Source organism: Heterocephalus glaber, unplaced genomic scaffold (assembly GCF_053883595.1).
Source record: "Heterocephalus glaber isolate CG9 unplaced genomic scaffold, H.glaber_assembly_v1.0 deba00000943, whole genome shotgun sequence".
Lineage (NCBI taxonomy): Eukaryota > Metazoa > Chordata > Mammalia > Rodentia > Bathyergidae > Heterocephalus > Heterocephalus glaber.
Genome location: NW_028258175.1, coordinates 11,969,780 through 11,993,496, shown reverse-complemented (window position 1 = coordinate 11,993,496; position 23,717 = coordinate 11,969,780). Strand labels below are relative to the sequence as shown.

The following is a 23,717-nucleotide window of genomic DNA, read 5'->3' as shown; positions in this document are numbered from 1 at the left end:
ACCTAAGTCCTTATTTGGGCCTAGCTGAGTCAGGGCAAAGTAGGCTTGGGATGGAGGTCAATAGGCAGAGAACTCCTGGCTCACCAGAGGCTTTCCCACAAGAGAAGGGCTCTTACTAACTCTGCTGTCCCCAAGGGCCATCCTGGGCTGTCATGTGCTATGCAGTCTCGGGAAAGACCCAAAGATAAATTCAGTCCGCAGATGTCTTCCTTGGTTACTTTTTCCTGCTTGTCACTTTAGTCACAATATAGCATAGAAGTACATGCATGGACATTTGTTCCACTTACTTTATAAATTTAATTTTAAGATTCAAGAAAATCTCTTTGGGGGCTAAGGGTGCAGCTCATGTGATACATGTTGCTTAGAACGAGTAAGGCTCTGGGTTCAATACCTAGCACCAAAAAACAGCTGAGAACATTTCTTTGTAAACACTGATTAGAAAATATCCCAAGCTATATCTATCATGCCCCAGCCAACACCTACAATAACAAAAAGCAGCGTGCGTCTCCGCCGCCTGGTTACATGAAATGGTCTTCCAAAGCTCCCCCTGCCTGGCTGCTGCAGGGGTGAGCCTGACGAGCCATCTGAGGGACGCAGGGGGGAAGCCAGGGCTAAATATGGGCCTGTAATGAAGACCACAGACAGGGCTAACTAGAGGAGGCAGACAGATCTGCCATTTTAAAATAGTTCATTCTAAACACTGCTACTTAAGTTCACAGTAGAAGCCTTGGATGATCATGTGGGAAGGAGCAGAGATATGGTGCGTGGTGAACAGTAGCTCTGAGCTAGGCCCAGGCGGATTTGAGCCCCAACTATACTATGGACTCTGAGAGCCCAGGTAAGTGACTTTAACTCTGCAGAGCCTTAGTTTCCTCATCAGGTTGAGTAAGATCATGCTAAACCCTGTGTAGCTCCTGGCTTGCAGCAAACAAGTTAATGAGATCAAGCCCTGCTCCATCACCACCTGTGTGGTTTTGGAGGTTGCCCCTCTTTATCCACAAGTTCTAGTAGTCTCATCTGTAACATGAGGCTGAGAAGTTCTTGGGAGTTTCTTCCAGTTCTGTCTACAATGCTGTGCTGTAAAGCTTCCTAATAAACCACAAGTGCAACTCTGCCCCCTGGTGGTTTGTGGCTCTTATGTCAAGTAAATAATCCCTCAGCTTGGTCCCAACACCTCCCTCCCTGTGGTTGCTGCACACCCAGGCCTCACTTAGGGAGGATGGAGCTTGGTACATTTTCCTTTCACATTCCTTTTAATGATTTTATTAGTGTGCTCACAAGTTTGACATCTACAGGACACTGTTAACAGACCTGAATACAAATATTTGAAATAGGTACATTGGTTAAGTATGGCAAGTTTTAAAATGTCAACCCCAAGTGATCATGCGAGTCCCATGCATTTGCATCTGCATCCCCCAAGTGCACAACCCACTCTGTGCTTATCCTCACCGGGTCTTGGTGTCGCCTTGGCTGAGCAGGCGGGGGCTGGTGTGCCTTTTTCAGACCCAGACTTTCAAGAGCGACAGTGACGAACTCAGGCATTCCATGGAGTCTGGCAGCAACACCTGCTTTTGGTTTACTCAGATAAGAATGCAATTACTGGCTAGTGCTTGTGTGAACCACTGAGCCCCCAGGGCTGGACTAGCACAAAGAGTACTTTGATATCCCTGTATGAGGCCAAAGGGTAGTTTCTGAACCTGTGTTTCCTCCCCAGGGTGAAAGGCTAGAAATGAGGTTCACAGTCCTCCAACATGCTGTCCGTGATGTAGCTGGAACCAAGATGGGATTCATAGTAACTTTTCTCCTCCAAGGTATTGACGGTCCACCCAACAACGTGGACTCCTTTAGCTGACCACTTCTTCAAATAGTCCCTGGAGAAAAGGAAAAGCCAACACTGTTAGAACAATGGCTAACAACACATTGGAGCCCCGACTCAACCTAGAGTCTACACTGGTTGCTGGGTTTGGTGTGCCCTGAGTGCCAGGGGCGCCCAGAGCCGGCCCACCCTGCAGTCAAGGTGTGTTTCAAGCCAGCCACCCGGAGGCCTCCCACTGTCCCCAGTGGCTCACTAATGACCACCCCTCCCTAATGTCCAACACAGCCTCTCACACCATTCTACCCCTTTCTTGTCAGTCTGACAGAATACCGATTCTCTTTCAGTTCCTTGTGAGGACTGTTCTCCTTTGGCCACAACACTTTGCTGGTGTTTTCCCCTCCTCTGCTGCCCACACCCTTCATATCTGAGCTTCATGAGGACACACCCCAAGTTAAAAGTTTTCTCTTACTTTTCCCATTCTCAATTTATGAGATAACTTTGTTTTCTCCCTGTACCCTACTCCATATCTTAATGGCTAACTGTAGAAGTAGCTCTGACGCACTGTTTTGATATAGGAAGAGTCACCATTAAAAGGTAGTTGTTGCTGGGCATCCTGGCACATGCCTATAATCCCAACACTCTGGGAAGCTGAGGCAACTCAGTGATTTGGCAGGACCTTGTCTTGGGAAGAAAAAAAAAAAAAGGCTGGGGGCTGAGGATATAGCTAAGTGTACAGGACCTGGGTTCAATCCCCAGTACTGCAGGGTGGGGGAAGGTAGTTGTCAAAAAACATATAAATCAGAGGAAGCTCCCCCGCTTCCATCCCAGGCTCCTAGGTCAGTGAAGCTCAGCCAGTCCCACCACCCAGAAGGAAGCTCCCCACCTCCATCCCAGGCTCCTAGGGCAGAGAAGGTGAGCTGCGTGGGTGCCAGAAGCACCCCCCCCCCATGGAAATGAGAAGACACATAAACAAGCCTCAAAAACAGACTTCTGGATCACCTACAGCAACCCCAAAGGGAACAATCAGATGGAACAATCTGATACTCAACCACCTGGACTCTCTGAGCTGGCAACAAAAGAGGATCTGGGAAAAATGAAATCAGAAATACTCAGATAACAGCAAAGATTTTGCTCATGGTGCAAGACATGATTAATAAATCTAGAGAGGACACAGATAAAAAGTAGAGGATCTGAGGAATATGATGGAATTCCAACATAGGAAACAAATGGAATCCATAAAACAGATACAAACAGATTTCCAAGAGATTAAAAACTCCATTGAAAGTCTGCGCAGCAGAATTAACCAATGTGAGGACAGAATTTCAGATATAGAAGATAAGACCGAAATTAGTGAGGAGGAAAAGAAAAATTGCTTAAAAACTGTAAGGGAACATGAGAAATCAATCCAGTAGCTGCTAGACGATGCAAAGAAGAATAACATAAGACTGATTGGAGTCAATGAAGAAAGAGGAGAGAGTGCAGATGACATAAAAAAACTGTTCACAGAAGTGATGGCAGAAAACTTCCCGAGGGGAAAAGAACTTGACATACAGATAAGTGAGGCATATAGGACTCCAGCTGGCCTTAATCAAAAAAAACCTACACATAGGCATATAATAGTTAGGATTCCAGAAATCCAACAGAAGAACAAAATTCTACAAGCAGTGAGAGAAAAGAAACAAATCACGTACAAAGGAAAGCCCATCAGAATCACAGCAGACTTCTCAGTGCAAACCCTCAAGGCAAGAAGAGCTTGGAGTGATGTATTTCAAGCCCTAAAGGAAAACAGCCTCCAACCCAGATTGATGTACCCTGCAAAACTATCTTTCAAAATGGATGGAGAAATAAGATACTTTGATGATAAAGAGCACCTCAGGAACTTCATGAATACCAAACCGGCACTCCAAAAAATTTTAGACAATACCCTAGGAAAAGACAATGAGGATCACAACCCCAGGAAACCCAGCAGAATGAATCCATTGGGCGTGACAAATTAAATGCAAAGGGGGAGAATCCAACAAAAAGAAAAAGTCATGACAAGGCTTTTAAAACTTTTGACTTCATCTCCCGAATGAGTGTATAATTCAATCTTATTATTGTACTGATTAGTATTTTTCTGATTCTAGAGTTGCACACCATTCCTTGTGCTATACTGGCTATTTATCATCTTCTTATGTCTATATTTTAATTGGATTGTCTATTAATGAGCTGTAAGAGTTCTTTATATATTCTGGTCATAGGTTATATGCATTGTAAATATGGTCTGTTTAAGGACTACTTTTCATTTTAATGATGTCATTTAAAGTTCTAAATTTTGATGGAATCTCATTTATCAATTTTTTTCTTTTATACATATTTTCTGTATCCTAGGTAGTTCTTGCCTACCCTGAATTCATAAATATTTTCCCTTATAATTTCTTCTTGAAGTTTTATACTTTTAGGCTTTCTTATTTAGGTTCATAGATTCCTTCAAGTTATTTTCATGTACGGAAAAAAAGGGTTGAGGTTAATTTTTTAATATACAGATACCAGGTGTTCTAGTGCCGTTTGCTGAAGATACTATCTCTTCCTCGGCTCTTGAATCAAGTTTATATTCTATAAAATGCTAATGTTAAATAATCTTTCAAAACTCAGTGGACCATGTATATGTGGTTCTATTTCTAGATTCTCTGTTTTATTCCAATGATCTATATGCTTTTCCTTACACCAACACTGCCTTGATTACTGTAGCTTTAGAAGAAGTCTTAAAATTGGGTGCTAAACATCTTCCAACACTGTTTTTATTTTTGTTTTTGGCTTTTCTGGGTCCTTTGTACTCCTACATAACTTTTAAATTTCAATATCCAGTTCTTCATTTATAGCAAGTATACACAGACCTGAATTTTTATATATACCTTGTGTTTTCTAATCCTGCTAAATTCAAGTACAAGTTCTAGGGGCTCCTAGAGATTTCTTAGTATTTTCTCTGTAGATGATCATTTCATCTACATATAAAGATTTTGCTTCTGCCATGCCAATCCTATCCTAGTTGTGTCATTTTATTGCCAGACTATTTTGGTGGGGACTAGGTTTCAAAGTTTAATGGACAGACAAAGAGTAAGCATATCTGCCCTTATTCCCCACCTTAAGGAGAAAGCATTGTATCTTCTCCATTGATGCAAGCCGTTCTCACTGGAAGTATGGAGTAGATGTCTTTAATTTGTTGAGAAGTTTCTGTTCTACTTCTAGTCTCCTGATAGCTTTTACCATGAACAGCTGTAGAATTTGGTCCAATACTTTTTCTCCAACTAGTGACAGGATCATATGGCTTTCTCCTTTCCTCTGTTAAAATGATGACTTTTGGGGGTGGATCTTCCAATGCTGAACCAACACCGCCATCCCTATAACAAAACCACTTTCTACATCCTGCCAGATCTGACTTCTAATAGTTTTTGTTAAACAAATTTCTATCTATGTTCATACTTTTTTCTTCTATTATCTTTATCCAATTTTAGGATTAGCACAATGTTGAGTTCCTAAAACGAGGGGAGAAGTGTTCCTTCTTTTTTCTGCTTTAATTGTTTGATATAATTTATCAGTTAAAATGTTTATGAGCCTGCTGTTGTCATATAGGTAAGGTTTTCGAGCTAGGAATATACTTTCTTTAATAGGTGCTATTCAAGTTTTATATTTCCTCCAGAGTTAGTTTCATTAATTTGTCTTCTAAATTACTTCTTAGAAGTTGTCAAATTTATTTCCAAAAAGATTTTTGCAATATGCTTTCTATATCCTTTTAAATTCTGTAAAATCTGTGGTAATGTCTCCTAGATCTTAATATTGTAATTTAAAAAATGTATAACTGATATTGTGTAACAGAAAGAAAAGGTCTAAAAGAGCAGGGGAATTGGAAGGGGTAGGGGAAGGGAAAAAAGGGAAAGGAAAAAATATGAGAAGAGGAAAAAAATGGAAACAAGGTCTCTGCAAATAGGGAAGGGTGGAGGGGGTGAAGCGAGGGCAAGGGAAGGGGAAAAAAAATAAGAACCAAGAGACTCATGTAATGGTACAAGATCCCAATGATGAATGTAACTGTATTGTGTACCTAAAATGTACCAATAAACTTAATGGGAAGAAAAAAACATATAAATCAGAGCTGAGTGTAGTGGTATGGTCCTGAAACCCAAGCACACTGGGAGGCTGAGGCAGGAGGATTATAAGTTCTGGGCAGTTTAGCAAGATCTCATCTAAAAATAAATAAACAAACAAACAAACAGGCTGGGGATGTAGCTCAGTGCAAAAGCCGAGTTCAATTCCCAGTACAGGAGTGGGGAGAGACGACACGACGACACGACCACATGCACACTGGCTGGAAACCAGAAACCAGAGAAACTTGCAAACAGCAAGCCTCTAAACAATCCTCCTTTAGATTCAAAAGTCTGGGATGACTTGGTAACCTTTGATCTGCGATAAGATCTTCCCAACTCTTGTTCAGAACTGGCCACTTTTTAAGATTAACGAACTACCCTGATGCCCATCTGCCTGAGACTGTTGTAACATCCCCAGGAAGGATGCTATACAAACATTCTCTTGGCAGCGCCACACAAGGTGGACAGAAGCACGAACTGTCCATTCTCCAACATGCCAGCTTGTTGCTAATAACACTTCTCTTCTCCATCATCCCGTCTCTCCAGTTACTGGTTCTCTCGGGTGGCAGCAGAACTGGACCTTTCTTGGCTACATTAACTGTCACTTCCTTGGGGACCCTTTCCCTGACTCCCATACTCAGGTCAGGGTCCAAGGTCTATGTACACTATTCTCTCCTAAAAAAACAGCTTAGATGTGATTTCTATGCCTTCAATTTTTATATTCACATCTCTCTCCCACTTGACTGTAATTCCATGAGGGTAGAGACCATGGTTTTTGCTTTTTCACCACTGCATCTTTGGCTTAACAAGTACCTTAAAGTACTGTAGGTGGTAGCTAAATACACATTGAACTGATCGCATGCAAGCTCAAAATCGTAAGAAACTTGTAATTCTAGCCAGCTGAAATATATAGCTCTAAAACTGCCAAAGGAAAGAGTCAAAGACTGCTAGCTGGTTAGGGAAGGGACAGTTTCCTGGAACAGAGAGCACAGCCTGCTATGTAGAAGGGAGAAGAAGGAGTAAGACCAACATCCATCCATCCGATAGCTTTACTGCGGCTCTGCCCTGGATCCTATGGGTTTTCAATGGAAGCCAACAACAAGAAATGCAATTCTCCCACCCCTTTTTCTTTAAAATTTACTAAAAAACCAAGAATAGCTCCTCATCTATTTTCAATCAGCAAGATGTGCCTGAATTCTTCTACCTAAGAAACGTGATATTCCAACTTAACAGAGGTACAGTGGGACTTACGGGTCAGAGCCATAATATAGGCAGCTGTCCACATCCTTAATGTTTTCTTCCTAGAAAGAGCATTCAGCAAATGTATCAGGAAAAGATAAAGAAAATCTCCCAACTTACGGGGACACAAAATCCTTCTGCATGAGGAAAGCTGAAATTCCACACAGGTACCACAAGATATTATGCATGCTCCAATCGAGCAAAATGTCCATTACCACAAACATGGAGTGCTTCCAGAAAGTATCATAGCGGGGTTTCCCATCTCCTGTATGGCTCAGGCTCCAAGGTCTATGAGTTAAAGCTGTTATTACATTCTGATCTGTTTGTCTCATCTGAAAAGAAATTTTGGAAAATAAAATAATCACCATGCCTTAAGTCTAAAACTTTTCATTAGTTTAGATTTAGCCAGTGTGCTCACTATGATGAAGAGGTCACGGTAACCCAGCCCGTGTCTACTGGTGAGTCCTTTATCATAAACTCTTTGAGAAAAGATGTAATGGACATAAAGTGTTTAATATGCAGTACACATGAGTCTACTTTTTTCATTATTCTAGAAGAACCGCAATCCCTTTAAAATAAGAAAATTATGGGGCCGGGGGTTTAGCTCAGTGGTTTCGCTGCCTGCTGCGCAAGCGCAAGGATCCGAGTTCGATCCCTGGTACCAAAAAAAGAAAGAAAATTACACGCAGATGTGGTGGCGCATGGCTGTAGTCCCAGGACTCAGGAGGACTGCCATGAGTTCAAGGTCAGTCTGAACTACATAGCAAGACCCTGTCTCAAAAAAAAACACAACCTCAGAATTGGTCAAATTATAATGTCACAAGAATAAGCTTTTAATTGGATACTGATTTAAATTCTGGCCAGAGGTAATTGGAATTGAACCCTGATTGTTTCAAACACACTGGAGAGCTCTGATCCTTTCCAGGGCAAAGGCTGAAGACCGGGGGCTGGAGAGAAAGCACAGGGAAGTGAAAAGGAAATGAGAGAAGAGGGCAGATGGGAAGAGAGCAGAGTGGGAATGCAGAGTCTGAGCTCTCCCACTCCTCTGGAAAATGTCTCATCCATTTTAAAGGCCTGGTGGTCAATTAGGTTTGGGTGTCTGGGAGCCCTGTGGCCCTATTCATCCCAATGACAGCTTGTACTGGGATAGGCTCTAGTCTTACTGCAACACTTTAGATGTATGCTCTCCTGGTCACTGGGGAAGAATGCCACAGAACCAACTCATTATTTTAGAAGCTGGCAAATAAAGAGAAAAACCAGGCATTTATCCAGCCTCTTGGGTAACTAAATAGAGGAGAAGTCCTTATAGATGGATTCTAGCTAATACAATAAGAAGAAATAACAGAATTAAAATATCATCATTTTGCAACATTCTAAACTGACCGATCTGGCCACTGAGCATCAATAACAGCTAACAACAGAGTCAACCAAATGTTATGTGCCTCCTGATGACAAACACCCCCACTATGACATTATCTTGCCAAGAAAAACCAATCCTAATCTCCTCAAGCCCCTACCTTTCACCACCAATTTATAGGAAATAAAGAGGGTAAGAATGTAAAAAATTACATCATGGTATTCTTAGCAAATCCAGATATGGATAAATGCTACAAAACCAATCATCTAGTTTCTCCAATAAATACATCACAAAGGAGAGGGGGAGTGGAGGGGAGGGAGAGAACTTGGAGATTTTAAAATTTAGAACTTAGAATTTAGAAATTTACACTCCTTACCTAAGTCCTGTTCAAACAAACAATTAAAAAATTAAAAAACCATAACATTTCTCTTTTTTTGAGGCAGGGTCTTGCTCTGCAATTCAGGCTGGCCTTGCACTCACTATGTAGCCCAAGCTAGCCTCCAACTTGAGGTGATGCTCCCGCCTCAGCCTCCTGAGTGCTGGGATTACAGACTTGTGCCACCATGCCCAGTTAGTATCTTACCATGACATTTCTGAGACAGTGAAAATTTACACAATGACTGATATTTAATGATATTAAGGGCTTACTGTTTGGATGGGACAATGGCATTGTTACTGTATTTTTAAAAAGCACATACTTGTTTCTTGGTACCAGGGATCAAACTCAGAACCTTGTGCTTGTGAGGCAGGCGCGATGCCACTGAGCTAAATCCCTGGCCCTAAAGCACGTACTTTTTAAAGATACTTAATGCAATTTTTATGCATGAATAATAAAATCTGCTTAAAATAGCCTTGGGGAAGATCAATAGCGGTATATATTAAACAAATTGGATTATGGTTAAAGGGGAGTTTCATTGTATTACTTATTTCTTTTGTAGATGCACTCTCGCTACGTAGCCCAGGCAGGCCACTGGCCTCAGCATCATTAGTGCTGGGACCAGTCATACGACACTACTCCTGGCTTATATATATTTTAAATACTCCATAATTAAGAGGGGCTTTTTTCCTAAGGAATGCTTTGAGAAGAAGGGCTACATAATTCTTTTCTGTTCTGAGAATGTTTATTACCTAAGTAACCTAAATGGGTCTATAAACAACATGAGGGGCTAAAGAGAAAACACACCTTTTCTTTTTTTTTTTCCTCTCGGGGACTGAACTTGGCCTTGTGCATACTAAGCAAATACTCTACCACTAAGTGACAGCTCCGGCCTCATCATGGCATTTATGAATGGGGTACAAGAATATTCCCCCTTGGGATTTCTCTTGTTAATTTAATTTTTTTAATTTTTATTTTATTTTTTTGGTACCGGGGATCGAACGCTTGTGAGGCAGGTGGCAGAACCACTGAGCTAAATCCCCAGGACTCTTGTTAATTAATTTTAACAGATGTTCTTCACTTCGATCTTGACTCAGTTCAGTTTAAGAGGCATGTACCTTTGGCTTACATAGCTTGTTGCTATTGTCTCCCTTAACTAACCTAATACTGTGTACAAGAAAATCTTGAATTTTACCTTATAGATAACTTCTGGTAAGAATGAACAGACCATACTATTATTGTACAGTTGTGGAAATTCCATATATATCTTCTTCAGAGTGTCAGCTGCCTGTAAAACAAATTCATATTATTTAAAATCTACTAAAATGTGATAGTCCTAGCCAGTAACTATTGTATGTTAAACACAACCATACTGAACAAGTCAGAAGTTTACTAATACTGCCTATGGAGATGCTGCAAGTATGGGCAAATCCACTGTCCACATCAGCAATGGGAGTAGCCAGGCTGTGGCTGCTTCACCGCTTTGCTGAGAGGCTCACCCCTGTGCCATGCTTTTGGCAGGGTATAGGCCAGAGGAGGCAGGAGGCAAAATTTTAAAATCCTTTCCTTATATTCTGATTTAGCCATGAGGAAGTCTTTTCATGCCCACAACTGATCATCCTCTGCCTTTCCTAGATGAACTCTGAGCCACCCTGCCTGGGAATGGCTGAGGGAAGCTCTGCTCAGCGCAGGGGAGAGGCAACGGGACAGGGTGCTGGGGAGAGCGTGAAGTCTTCCAACATTACGTAGCCCCTAGTGAATTAATATCAACAGTAGCTGACACAAGAGATGACCGGACATTGTGTGCATCAGAACTCTTAAGTTCTGTTCATTTTTGGCGGGTGACATACACCTACAATCAAATATAAGCAACAACATGCATTTCCCCCAAAATAAGAAAGAGCATACAAATTAATCATATCACACTTCCCCTTTATTAATATAACTGAAAGATGTATAGGGTCAAAGTTGTCTTCTAGATGTTTGAATTAACACATGTACTTCGTGTAACACCCCTACTTATATGGTAGTTTCTTTCATTAGTCTCATTTTGTCCATGAGAAGACTGAAGCATGTCAAAGTTGAGATTATTTTGTAGCAAATGCAGAGCTCTGTTAAAGTCTGTTGGACTCCAAAGGTCATGATTTTAGCTACTGGGCTCTACTAGCTCTAATTTCTTGCCTACCCCTGCCCCTCTGCATTAATATCTTAGATTGCTATGTTCTGACTAATCTTGGCTAAACACCAGGTGAGCGCCCATTCAGAAAACTCAAATAACTTAAAATTTTTCCTCTTATACTCCCCACACCCCAATTCTACAGTAAGAGAATAAGCATGGAGATCAGTACATTGGGTAAAATGTAGGGGCTACAGGGGTTCCCAAACATGGTCATCACCATCAGCAAAGCTAGAGGCTCATTAAAAGCACATGTTTCTTGAGTCCAGCTCAGCAGCACAGTGAGTAAGTATGTATGGCCCACGAACCCTTATTTTAAAATATGTGCTTCCAGGCAATTCTGATGCAATCAACTGGAAAACCTAGACATATAAAGTATCAGTTTACCAGAATTAAGTTAGTTACCATTCTCCTCTTTCTTCAAATGTGGGAGTTTACTCTAATAAAATCAGAGTATGTATTTATGCTTATATTTTAGGTTTTAATAATTGGTTTAAACTAGTTCCTGGGCTTAATAAAAAATTAACATAGCCAGAACTCTCCACCTGTAAATGACTACTACTTATTATAAATATTGCTAAAGGAAAAACACTCAGGTTGCCCAAATGGAGGAAAAGTTATTTGTACTTAAAAAAAAAGTTATAAGAGAACAAATGTAATTAGAACCGTATTTTCTCATTGATTTACATTATAACAAGTTTCTATGAGTAAAAGTCTACATTCTCTAAGCAAAATTTTATTCAGGAATATCATACATATTTGAAAATAACGTGGTAATTTTTTGGTAAAAAATACTACTACTTGGGGCCGGGGATTTAGCTTGGTGGTTTCGCCGCCTGCTGTGCAAGCGCAAGGACCCGAGTCCGATCCCCGATACCAAAAAATAAACAAATAAATACTACTACTCAAATCACTGAATAACAAAACTGTACCTAACAAACAAATCATACAGAGGGACACATCTACTTGAAAGATATATATATATATATATATATATATATATATATATATGCTGTTAGCTACTAGAAGCCTTAAATACAAAATTCCCTTTAAATGCATTGGACTTAACTCTTCAGCCAGAACTGGTCTTATGAGCAACCCCCAAATTCCTGTTTTGGAGGTTACTCTATTCTAGAAGTGGCTTTTTTTTTTGGTACCGGGGATCGAACTCGGGTCCTTGCGCTTGCACAGCAGGCGGCAGAAACCGCTGAGCTAAATCCCCGGCCCTAGAAGTGGCTTTTTACTGTTCACTTAATAATCTTTTGTAAATGCTTTATGTAAATAAAAGAAACTTGACCCCTTCATTTTGTGCTGGTTGTGAAATATCAGGAGTTGTTAAAATGTTCCACAAAAGAATAAAATAGTTTCATAATTTACTGTTTCCTTCAAGATGTGGATTCGTACGTTGTATACTTCTACTAAGCAAATCTAGTCTGTAAAAATAAAAAATAAATAACATTTTGGAAATGATTAACAATTAAATAAGATGTCCTATAGCAAAGGCAAGTCCACAGAATAAACTGTACCATATTTGCATGGCCTTTGACATCAAAAAAGATGGTGAGGTTATAGTTTAGGCACTCTGCAACGGCTTCCCTTAGGGTGGGGATCTTCTCATCAGGGAAGTCATTCCTACAAAAGAGTGAGAAGGAATGGTACATTACAGGAAACACAGCAAAGTTCAGTGGGATGGACATTTTGCAAATGCCTCCCAAACAAGTGGGAAGAGTGTTTTTCTCCAATTTCCTTTCTTCAACTTTACCAAGTCCAGTGATAATTTACTATAGGTTCTTGCACCACATTACATTATGTTCTTGAGCAACGAACAACAGCAACAACAAAAAATCATTTAAGAAATCACTGAATTGATAACATAATTAGTAACTCCACTTCCCAAGAGGCAGAGTATATGCGACCTTTGGAAAACTCAGAAACTTAATTTTAAGTTAATTTCCCCAGTAGAACTCTAAACAGGAGAAATTCTTTAAAATATATAAATTCATTAACTGTATTTTTGTGCATTTAAGTGGAACTTCTTGATATGAATAATTTTCTAATACAGAAAATGAAGGTTAAGCACCTAACATGAGAAATCAACTATTTTCTCATAATGAAATTTCACCCTGTATGATTTAACTTGTGGCTCATTCAACTGTATTATTTCTTCTCTAGGATTTTGGTATAAAAAAAGGGTAAGAATAATTTAAGTGTTACAGGCATTTTGCCAGCCATTCTAGTCCATGTCCATTCTCTGGGAAAAAGATGGAGACCTGAGTTTGTTGTTCCTTTGGGCAGTCTTAGTTTGTGCTCCCCTCGCAGGCTGAACAAGCATCTCACTACAGAAGAAAAGACGGCCTAGTCCAACTGTGGAGCAAAGACTGTTAAAAACAGTAATATGAGGGCTGGGGATTTAGTTCAGTGGTTTCGCTGCCTGCTGTGCAAGCGCAAGGACCCAAGTTCGATCCCCGGTACCAAAAAAACCAAAGCAAAAACAAAAACCAGTAATATGATACATCAATTCCAACACGGTAGTGCCTTCTTATCCAGTATGGTGTCTTCTTGAAGGATTTTTTTTTGGTACTGGGGATCAAACTCAGGACCTTGCACTTTTGAGGCAGGCGGTGGAACCACTGAGCTAAATCCCTGCCCTGATACGTGGCTTCTTTAAGCACTCGAATAAGTCACTCAACTCTTCTGGGATTATCTCTAAGAGTAAGATTAATCTAGATCTATAGGTTATCACCTATGACTAGTTGAGTTTAAATTTACATTTAAATTAAGAATTCAGTTCCTCAATGGTACTAGCCAGATAGTTAACAACTAGGTGTCAACAGCCACATTTGGCTAGCCTAATGGACAGTGCAAAAACAGACCCCTTCCATCATCCAGCTATTGGACAGTGCTGTTCTAGATGATTTCTAGAATACTTCCTACTCCTTAGATTCTATGATTCCTCAGAGGTTTGTTATAAAAATCTGAAGGTTAGTTAAAAGGTGGTATTACTCTGTAAGAGTTTAAGGAACGTATCATGTGTTTCTTGGTACACCTAAAGGCAAGAAGACTGACAAGCAATTTCTTTCAGCCTTATGATTGATTCTATAATTTAAATGACAGTACAGAATAACCATTATGTTAATGACTAGACAGAGTACTATCTTCAGAATAATCCTGAGACCAAATCTGGCCTCAGTGGGAAAGATTAAAAATATACATACAGTATTTCTGTTGTTCCTGGCACCAGTTTATTACTTGGAAACCTGTATACAGTTCAAAACAAAGCAACTCTCCTGGAGCAAAAGCTGTAATTAGAAGGTGCCAGTGTCGATCTGGGATCTCCAAGAAAGGCTAAAAGGTATGTTTAAGTGACAATAAATTACTTACCTGAGTCTGTGATTTGCTGCAGGATTAAGTTTCCTAATTTGTGCAAATGTCAAATCACACAATCGACCAGTCCCATCTGTCGTCCTGTCTACTGTGCTGTCGTGCATTAAGACGGGAACTCCGTCGGAAGTAAACTCGATGTCCAGCTCCACGCCTGTTGCTCCATTCTTAGCTGCCTTAACAAAAACAGCAACAACATTAATGCCAAATGGCCACAGACATCATTCTGCATCTAAACGTCAAGAAGACCAATAGAGCTGGATAAACTGACAGCTACTCTTACTGACTCCCCTTCCAAATGGTAGCCCTGACCTGGGTGTGGATATTAACCTTGCCTCGACTTCTACACTGACAGTGTCTTTAAACACTCAATTTCCCTACTCTTCCCAACTGCACATTAATGGCAGGGGTGGTCTTTGTAAGTCTTCTCTGGATGCTTTAAACTACATAGTTCATCAATGGCTTAAGATGCTTAACAAATTCCACTATTGGCCTACGTTCTGTTGGTATAGTAACTCTGAAGATTCCCCTGTGTTTGTCCATAAGTCAGATATTTCACTACTTTCGTATAAACAAGAGGAATCAGGTTTTTGTTGGTTTAAGTCTATTCTCTATAAAAGAAACACCAAGCCTGTTTCGAGAGGAGACCACAGTTTGTTTACATTAACGTCACTGGCTGTTGGCCAGAAAACTGGTAAGCTCGATAGGCTACATTAAAATTTATCCAAGAAGAGAGTTTAGGGTTGGGTGTGTAGCTCAATGATAAAGCACCTGGCTAGCACGCTCGAGGTCTAGGTCTGGTGCCTACCAGAGAAAAATGAATGAATGAATGAATGAATAAGAGAACATCAAATCTGAGATGCTAATGTTTGCTTTCTTCATGCTGATCACCATGAAGATGTGAAACACTCTTGTAATCAAGATTTTTAATTTTAAAAAATTTTAAAGTCATGGTCTACTGCAACCATACATAGTACAGTTGAAAAGACAACAGAAGTTGATACAGCCAAATTTCTCCTTTTCATTCCTTTCCAGAAGTAATGCCCTTAAGCAAGATGTGGTGGTGCATACCTATAATCTCAGCAGTCTGGAAGGCTGAGGCAGGAAGATCACGAGTTTGAGCCCATTCTTTCCAGAAGTAAAAGCCATCTTAAAGGTGGTGTGACTCATTACCATGTCATTCCTTTATAGGTCTTTACATATTTATTTACTGCATACTTAAGTACCCACAAACAACATACAGCACTGTGCTGGTACACAGTGAGCATTCGATAATTTTAGCCATTGCCATTCACTGTATCCTTTTAAACTCATTTCTAAAAGTAATGTAGTCAAATACAGTCATGTCCTTTATGGGTAGATATTTTTCCTTATTTAAATATTTTTCTATTACCATGTTATAAAAATATACAACTATATTTTCTTCTAAGCTTTGAAGTTTGATTTTCACCTATGTGACCAAGATATTTTCACACAAAAATAATCCCAATTCTATCGCTAACTAGCTAGTCACCTAGGCTGAGTTACATATCTACTGTAGCCACCATTTCATTAAGATAATGGCTTCATTTCTCAGGTCTATTCAAGAGGACATGACAGCGCACACTGGAGATGGACATGTGTATTATACTGATCTGAAGATGTGAAAACATTGCTTTTCTAGGTTAGTAGATGTGATTTGTAATGAAAATGTATGTAATAACTGTTATATAGTACTTTATAGCATTATAATATAATATTAAAGTTGTATCAGTCTCTAGTAAAAAAAAGATAATACTTCTAGGAGTTGTGAGGATTTAGAAACAATGTACTCAAGTTATCAAGTTGGGTACCTGGCTCTGAGCTGGCTTTCACCTAAGCTATCATGATTAGAAAAATTAAGTCTAATGAAAACGCCATTATAATAATGTTTATATCTATCCTGGTTAAAAGGGTTTAACGAAGTTAAAAGGCATATCTTTTCTAAGTTAAAGCCAGAATGATGTACAGGTAAATCTACATGGGTTATATACTTTATAAGATAAAACCAAGTCACATTTTTAGTACATCTCCCTCACTACACCACAAATGTTATTCTCATTCCTTGATGTTGGCACTATAATTAGGTTCAGTTATACTTTTATTCATACCCACATACACACAAAATGGTGAGACGTAGTATTTTAACAAAAATACTAAAACTGATAACGAGTTCACTTATTTGCTTTTTCTGAGTAGTTTATTAAAGTCAAAACCAAAAACTCAAACAAAAGCTCTATAAAAGAAACACCACTGTCGAGTCTCTGGAGACCAAATCTTCTAAGGACTACATTGGACTTACTGGGTTATACAGACAAAAGATGAACACTCTTAACCCTAATTCACATACTAGCATTTTTTTAACCTCATTTATTTAGGGAAATTTATCATTATGTTTTTCTTCTATACATACAAATTGCCAATAAACAAGTTTACACTGCAATTTTATTAAATTTTAATAAAAATAAAGTGTTCAGTGTTATAATGTAACAGTAGAAGGTGTATCAAGGTATAGGAATAGAAATCGGGCCGACGGCTACCTGATGCACTGGTGAGGTGGTGCTGACTTCAAAGTGGGCACAAACGAATATTTAGGGAAATGGATGGAGGCAGTAGTTACCCAGGTATTTTAGGAAACCTTGCCAAATTATGCACATAAAACGTGTATCTTTTAGTGTATGTAAACAGCACTTTGATAAAGCCGATTTAAACACCATGTTTATTTCAACAAATTCATTATATTTAAATGGCTCTGTATTTAAATGTGCACACACTTGTAATCCCAGCACTTGGAAAGCTGAGGCAGGAGGATCACCACAAGTTCAAGGCCAGCCTGAACCACAGAGCAAGACCCCGTCTCAAAAAAAAAAGAAAAAAGCTTTTGAATGTTTCACTGAAAAAGTCTCTCTGTATGTCTCTCTCTCTCCCTCTCTCCTTCTCTCTCTCTCCCTGTCTACTAAGTATCATGCACTTTTCTAAGCAGTGAGATAGTGGTAAGAGAGAAAGGACCATGGTTCTTACATTTTAGTGGGGAGAAACACATTACATGCAATTGTGATAGTGAAAAATATTTGAAGAAGAGAATAGAGGGTAATGTGAAGGGAAAGATAGGTGGGAGTCACTAGACAAGGCAGCCAGGGAAGGGCTCTTTGATAAAAGAGAACCATAAAAAGACCTGGGGGAGGAAGTTCCTAAGCAGAAGAAATAGCAACTACTGCAACACTAAGGCACCAAGGTAGGAGGGAGCCATTGGATTGGCAGAAAATGTTGATTGCTTAACCAAATCTATTTCCCTTCTCTTCTGGCAGACACTTGTTCTTGTCCCCATGTTCAGCTTGCTCCTAAGCTCAGAGTAAGTGGACTACTCCAAATCTGTGTGTGTGTGTGTGTGTGTGTGTGTGTGTGTGTGTCTGTGTAATCAGAGAAGGCTTCTGAGAAAGACACAAGAAGGTGTTGGTGGAGCCCTTCCTTGAGCTTGGACACTGGTGTGTGACAATGTGATGATGCCCAGGGCTGCACTGGACACCTGGCAGCTACAATGAGGGCTGGCACATACGCTGCAGGTGACTGAGCAGACAGACACAGATCAACACAGCCTGGGTCCTCCACCATCACAACCGCACAGCTGCGTGAACCATCCCAAAGGTCATTGTTCCCCACGTACCCAGAGTCACTCAGTTCCCTTACTGAGATATTTGAGGATGGATCTTCTATTACATGACGCCGAAAGCATCCTGATGAAACACCCAGGGGGTGGAACAGAGAAAGCAGGGGCTTTGAGAAAGACACATGATAGCAAAAAGTTTGGATTTTATCGAATTGCAACAGGAAACCACCAGGAGGTTTTAATAAAAACAGGATATAATCTGATCTACACTTTCAAAGCTATACTTTGGCCCCTGTATGGAGAACTGGACAGATATATATAATTTCATTCCCTTGCCACTATTTATGATAGTGTAAGAGTTTCTCTGGAATACATTCACTTCACATTATTTTTTTCCCTTTTATGTCTAGTTAATAACCTACCAGAAATTCTACCATTGTCAGAACAACTTTTCTGAGTTTTTACACAGTAAAATGTTTAATATTGGGCCGAGGATTTAGCTCAGTGCTTCCGGCACCTGCCTCGAAAGTGCAAGGACCCGAGTTCAATCCCTGGTACCAAAAAAAGAAAGAATATAAATTATAAGTTGGAAATGTGTAATGGGATGAAGAACAGGACTGAACAAAAACAACTCTGATGGAAATAAACTTTCTTTTGAAATCAAGGCAGAGGACATAGCCTTCTTTTCTGTAGTCTGTATTTGGTAGCTAAATACAGTTAGGGCTAAAAAGTTCATTAACAATAACCTCATATTCTAATAAGCTGAATTACCACATCTCATTTCCTCTTAAGACCAGGAACCAGTTTGGCACAATCTTTATTATCGTTATTATGTTATGTAAAGACATGTGCAACATAAATATCCAAAACATGACTTGCATTTAGCCATAGTTTCTTTGCAATACAACAGGATGTTTGCAATACACAGTGAAGCACTGTGTATGTATTTCATATATATGCTTCCTCATTCATTTAATATGATTTAGTCAGGCATGCTTTGGTCAAACCACCACATCCATCAGTAAGGACTTACAAATGCACTGTGTGGCCAACTAACCGAGTGCTGGGATTACAGGGGCACCACCATGCCTGGCTACCTTGAGATATCTTGTAAGTTGACTTACATAAGGGTAAGTTGAAATGGAAAACAATGACAGCAATGTGCTCTGCTCCTATAGTAATAATCATCTTTCTTTTCATGGCAGTTCTACCTCTTGTATTTCTTATATTACTTTATCCAAGCTTTTTGAGTTTATGTATGTACATTCCTCGGTATTTTCAGGTTTGTTTTCAAACAGGAGGCTAGAAAAGCTGCTCTCACCTTCTCCCATCACAAAGAAAGAACCAAGAGGTCAAAGTGTAAGTGTGCTGGTTAATTTTAATTGTCAATTTGGCTGGACTGCGAAAAGCTTAGGGACTTTGGAAAGCACATTTCTGGGTGTGTCTGTCAGGGTGTTTCCGGAGATGACTGGTGCCTGGGACAGCAGACTGAGTGGGTGGGGGGACCTGCTCCGAAGGATGGCAGCACCACACAGCAGGGTGGAGGGTGACGGAACAAAAGCAGAGGAAGGCAGAAGCCCACTAGCACAGGCTCCTGTTCTTTCTCTGCATGCTGGCTGCCATGAGGTGAGCAGCTTTCCTCCACCATGCCATTCTGCCATGTTTCTGCTTCATCATGGGCCTAAAAGCAATGGAGCCAGATGACCATGGACTGAAACAGATAGGAGATGAGGGTGTAGCGAAGCTGGCTGAGGGAGTAAGTGTGGCCTGTTAATTACAAAATCCCAGAACACATATGCAGAACAGTTTCCAGAGCCCTGCACATGGACTTCTTGTGAGAACTCGAGCAGGTTTTTCACAGGATGCCCTCAATCTAGTGTCAGTCTGAGGAGTGGGTGATAGAAAAAAACAGCTGCCACTGAGTTTTTGTCACTGCGTTCTCCCTTGCATGGGTGGCACACCTCAGCTGTAGGCTGTACTTCTTTTCTTTCTTTTACTTGGCCCAAACTCACTCTGCAGAGTCTGTTTCTTTTCCTACCTTTAATAAAACTTGGCCACTGTTCATCCTTGTCTTGACCAATTCTTTGCTCAGAACAGAAAGTACTACCAGGAGACTTCAGCACTCCAAAATCCAGTAACGAAACCTCTGAAACTGTGAGCCAAAATATACCTTTCCTCCATACAGTTGTTATCAAAAGACGGAAAGCTAAGAGAAATTTAACATGGCTATACATAAAAACTCAGATGCCTTTTACTAACTCAAATGTTGCTCTCCTTGTCTCCCTTTTTCCAGACTTCAATTTTTTACATTTACTCTGAAGAATCAAGGCATCTTTGAGTTCCTGGAAGAAAGAGTTTATGTTTGTGGAGGTCTTACTAGGCCAGCTCATTGTGAAGTAGGATAAGAGAAATAAAAGAGGTAAAAAGGAGACAAGGAAAATCAGTTTTAAAATTGTACTTTTTTTTTTTTTTTTTTGGTTCTGGGGATTCAACTTGGGACCTTGTGCTTATGCGGCAGGCACCAGAACCACTGAGCTAAATTGCCCGCCCTAAAATTGTACTTTTAAGAAGACTGTACCTTCAGGACACAAAGTTACCAGGTTATCCTATCTGTGTTCCATTAGCTTGTTTATGCTTTTAGGCTTGCTTGTTTTTTCTCCCAGGCCCATCACAAAAATCCCTTAAAGATACTACAGTATCAGGGCATAAATTAGTTTAGTGGATAAGGTATAGAGTAGAAACTTAACCTTAGAAAAGAGAGAGATTCAAAGTGTACAAAGAGTGTTTTTTAGGGAAAAAAAAAAGAGCAGCCATCTTTACAAACTGGGCCTGTGACTTTCACCTGAAAATTGAGCCTTTCTATGGATTCACAAATTCCAGACTTGTAGCTGCCAAAACATAAATATTGCCAGCTCAATGTGTCTTTCTCTTTCTTTCTTTTTCTTTTTTTTTTTTTTTGAGACAAGGTCTTGCTATGTAGTTCAAGCTGGCCTTGAACTCACTATGCAGCCCAGGCTGGCCTCAAACTCACAGGGATCCTCCCATACACTTTCTCTCTTTTCTTTCTCTATTTATTTTTCTTGTGTGGTTCTGTGAATGCAGGACCCTCACAAAGCTACATCCCCCATCCATTTTTATTTTGAGACAGAGTCTCACGAAATGACTAAGTTGCCCAGGCTGGGCTTGAACTTGGAATCTTCCTGCCTCAGCCTCCAAGTGCTGGGATTACAGGCTGTGCACCACTACATTCAGCTCCACATAGTTTAAAAAATTTTAACCTATGACAAACAGTGCTGGAACTTGAAAATGAAAGGCTGAATTCTAGAATCAGTTTTATTTGAATCGATTTTTGCGTATTTGTAATCTTTGCACTTTCGAGGCAGGTGCCGGAACCACTGAGCTAAATTACAGGCTGTGCACCACCACATCCAGCTCCACATAGTTTAAAAAAGCATTCCTTATAATACTTAATACAAATGTAAATGCTTCATCAACAGTTGCTATACTGTAATAGTCACCTCAGATGTAATTTGGTTTTGGATATTTTTGAGCCACAGGTAGTTGAATCCATGAATGCAAAACGCACAGAAAGCAGAGCCAAAATGCTTAATTAACTGAAAAACTCTTTATAATGAAGCCAGGAGACTACCAAGACCTGGGTGATATCAGTAACTTCAGGAATGTCTTGTGGCAAAATTATCGGGAGTCCAGCTGTCAGGGTTGTGCGAGTGTATGTGTGTGTGTCTAGGAAGAAAGGTGATAGAGGAGGACCAAGTAAGGACAAGCAAAGACATTTTCAGAGATGGGTGATCCACACAGAATAAGCTCATTTACTGACCAAGATCCTGTTAGACCCGGCCCACTACCTATTTCATTCACACATGGGATTTTGTTGTGTACCTTGAAGTCACTTCTGTTACACTATTTCTCTTACATTAACACTCCAACTCCTTTCTGACCTCAGGACCTTTGCACTTGATGCCGCCTTTTCCTGGAGCACCTTCCCCACATATTCCACGCGTGGCTCCTTTTCATAATTCTGCTTTCAGTACAAGTATCACTTCTGTGAGAATTTCGCCAACTACAGTAGCTTAACTTCTCCCTCCCAATTTTTCATCTCATGACCATTTATCTCACTTCATTTTTTGCTCACTTAAAGTATTCACTTAGGAGGGCTACCCACTCGGGACCCCTCCTGCCCCTCAGGAGCTTTCCTATCAACATCTTCCTACTTAAAAAAAAAAGTATTCACTTAGGAGTTGTCTCCCCGACTCCGATGCAGGGATCCTGTCGGTCTTCTTTACAGCGGTAACCTCTTGTGTCTGTAGCAACTATATAAACAGCTGCTGTATTATATAAATCCTTAAGTAGGCAGATTCCCAGAAATCGGGAGGAACCAAGGAGCAACGGGGTGTGTTCCTTGGGGACAACTAGGAATGGGGAAGGCTGTCGGGAGAAGCCCGGGCCTCGGAAGGTCGAGCGGAAGTCCGAGGGGCGCGAGGCGTGGGGGGGCTCACCTGCCGAATGGCCGCCAGCGTGTTCTCGGGAGCGTCGTGGCTGCCGCCGCGGTGGGCGATGGCCGAAATGCGATCCCGGGGCTTGAGCACCTGCAGAGCCCGGCGGGAGGGCACCGGCTCGAAGCTGAAGAAGCGCAGCAGCACGTAAAGGCTGCCGGTGAGAAGGCAGGCATTGAAGGGGCTGCGCGTCACCACCAGGAGAAGCACCAACAGAAAGGAGAAGGGGCCCAGGAGGCCCCCCTGCTCCTCCCACAGCCACATGCCGGCGCCCGCACCGAGACGCACCGGAGTCCCGGACCCGCCGGGTTGGGGTGAGAGGCCAAGGAATCGACCACAGCCGGAACCCTCCGAGCGGACTAGCGCCGCACAACGGCGGCAGCGGACACATCCCGAAAGGAAGCCGCCCGGCCAGCCAATCAGGGGTCGGGATATACAGCGCTAGGGGCGGAGCCACTTCCATGGCAACGGGGCGGGCCTAGGCGCGGGTCTCAAGTTCCAAAGGGGCCTTGGGTTATCCTGGGTCGCGACTTCTACCCTCGGGAGGGGGAGGGAGGAGACTGGTAAACCTCTGAAAGGCTCCTGTGTTTGCCCTCAAGCAACTGAGGTGCTGGGAACCTTATCCTATTTATGCGATTCGGTTCAAGATGTGCCAAGCACCAGTCCAAGTGCTGTGAACATGACGGACAGGGTCCCTCCTCTTAAGAGATTTACATTGTGGAAGAGGGGAGTAATAGTGTTAGCAATACAGTTAACATTTACAGAGCACTTATGCCCCAGGTACTGTGTTAGTAAACACTGGGTATGCTTGTCTCTTCCTTAGTGGGAGACCACTGTAGGGATGGGTCCTAGCCTGCTAACTCATTAAAACCGCGATTTCTGTTTTTTTCTGGGATAATCAGTGACTTAAAAGCCATTTTTTGCTATTAAAAAAGAAAAAATAGAAAAGTGACTTTCCATTTGGACTCACGAATGTTCAATAGATAATTTAAAGCAGAACAAAGGCAGGCATGGTGACACACGCCTGCAGTCCCAATACTCTGGAGGCTAAGGCAGGGGGATTGATGCAAGTTGCAGGTTAGCTTGGGCTACCTAGTGAATTCAAGACCAGC

At 41.0% G+C, this 23,717-nt stretch overlaps 1 protein-coding gene across 4 annotated transcripts; it reads right to left on the bottom strand.

Annotated features, from left to right (window-relative positions):
- Window positions 1-1,247: 1,247 nt before the first annotated feature.
- Gde1 (glycerophosphodiester phosphodiesterase 1) lies at window positions 1,248-23,007 on the bottom strand. 4 transcript variants are annotated; one of them, XM_087208945.1, is made up of 7 exons: window positions 22,609-23,007; window positions 14,467-14,638; window positions 12,612-12,717; window positions 10,105-10,197; window positions 7,392-7,508; window positions 7,189-7,238; window positions 1,248-1,871 (listed from the first exon to the last, which is right to left on the bottom strand). In XM_087208945.1, exons 1-7 carry the CDS (start codon window positions 22,994-22,996, stop codon window positions 1,724-1,726), a joined length of 1,074 nt encoding a protein of 357 aa, XP_087065071.1. In that variant the 5' UTR covers window positions 22,997-23,007; the 3' UTR covers window positions 1,248-1,723. The 4 variants fall into 4 exon arrangements, with proteins under 4 accessions (XP_087065071.1, XP_004855862.1, XP_087065070.1 ...); XM_004855805.3 differs by having other exon boundaries at window positions 14,467-14,642; window positions 22,609-22,997; XM_087208944.1 differs by lacking the exon at window positions 7,189-7,238 and having other exon boundaries at window positions 7,297-7,508; window positions 22,609-22,998.
- Between the last annotated feature and the right edge of the window lie 710 nt (window positions 23,008-23,717).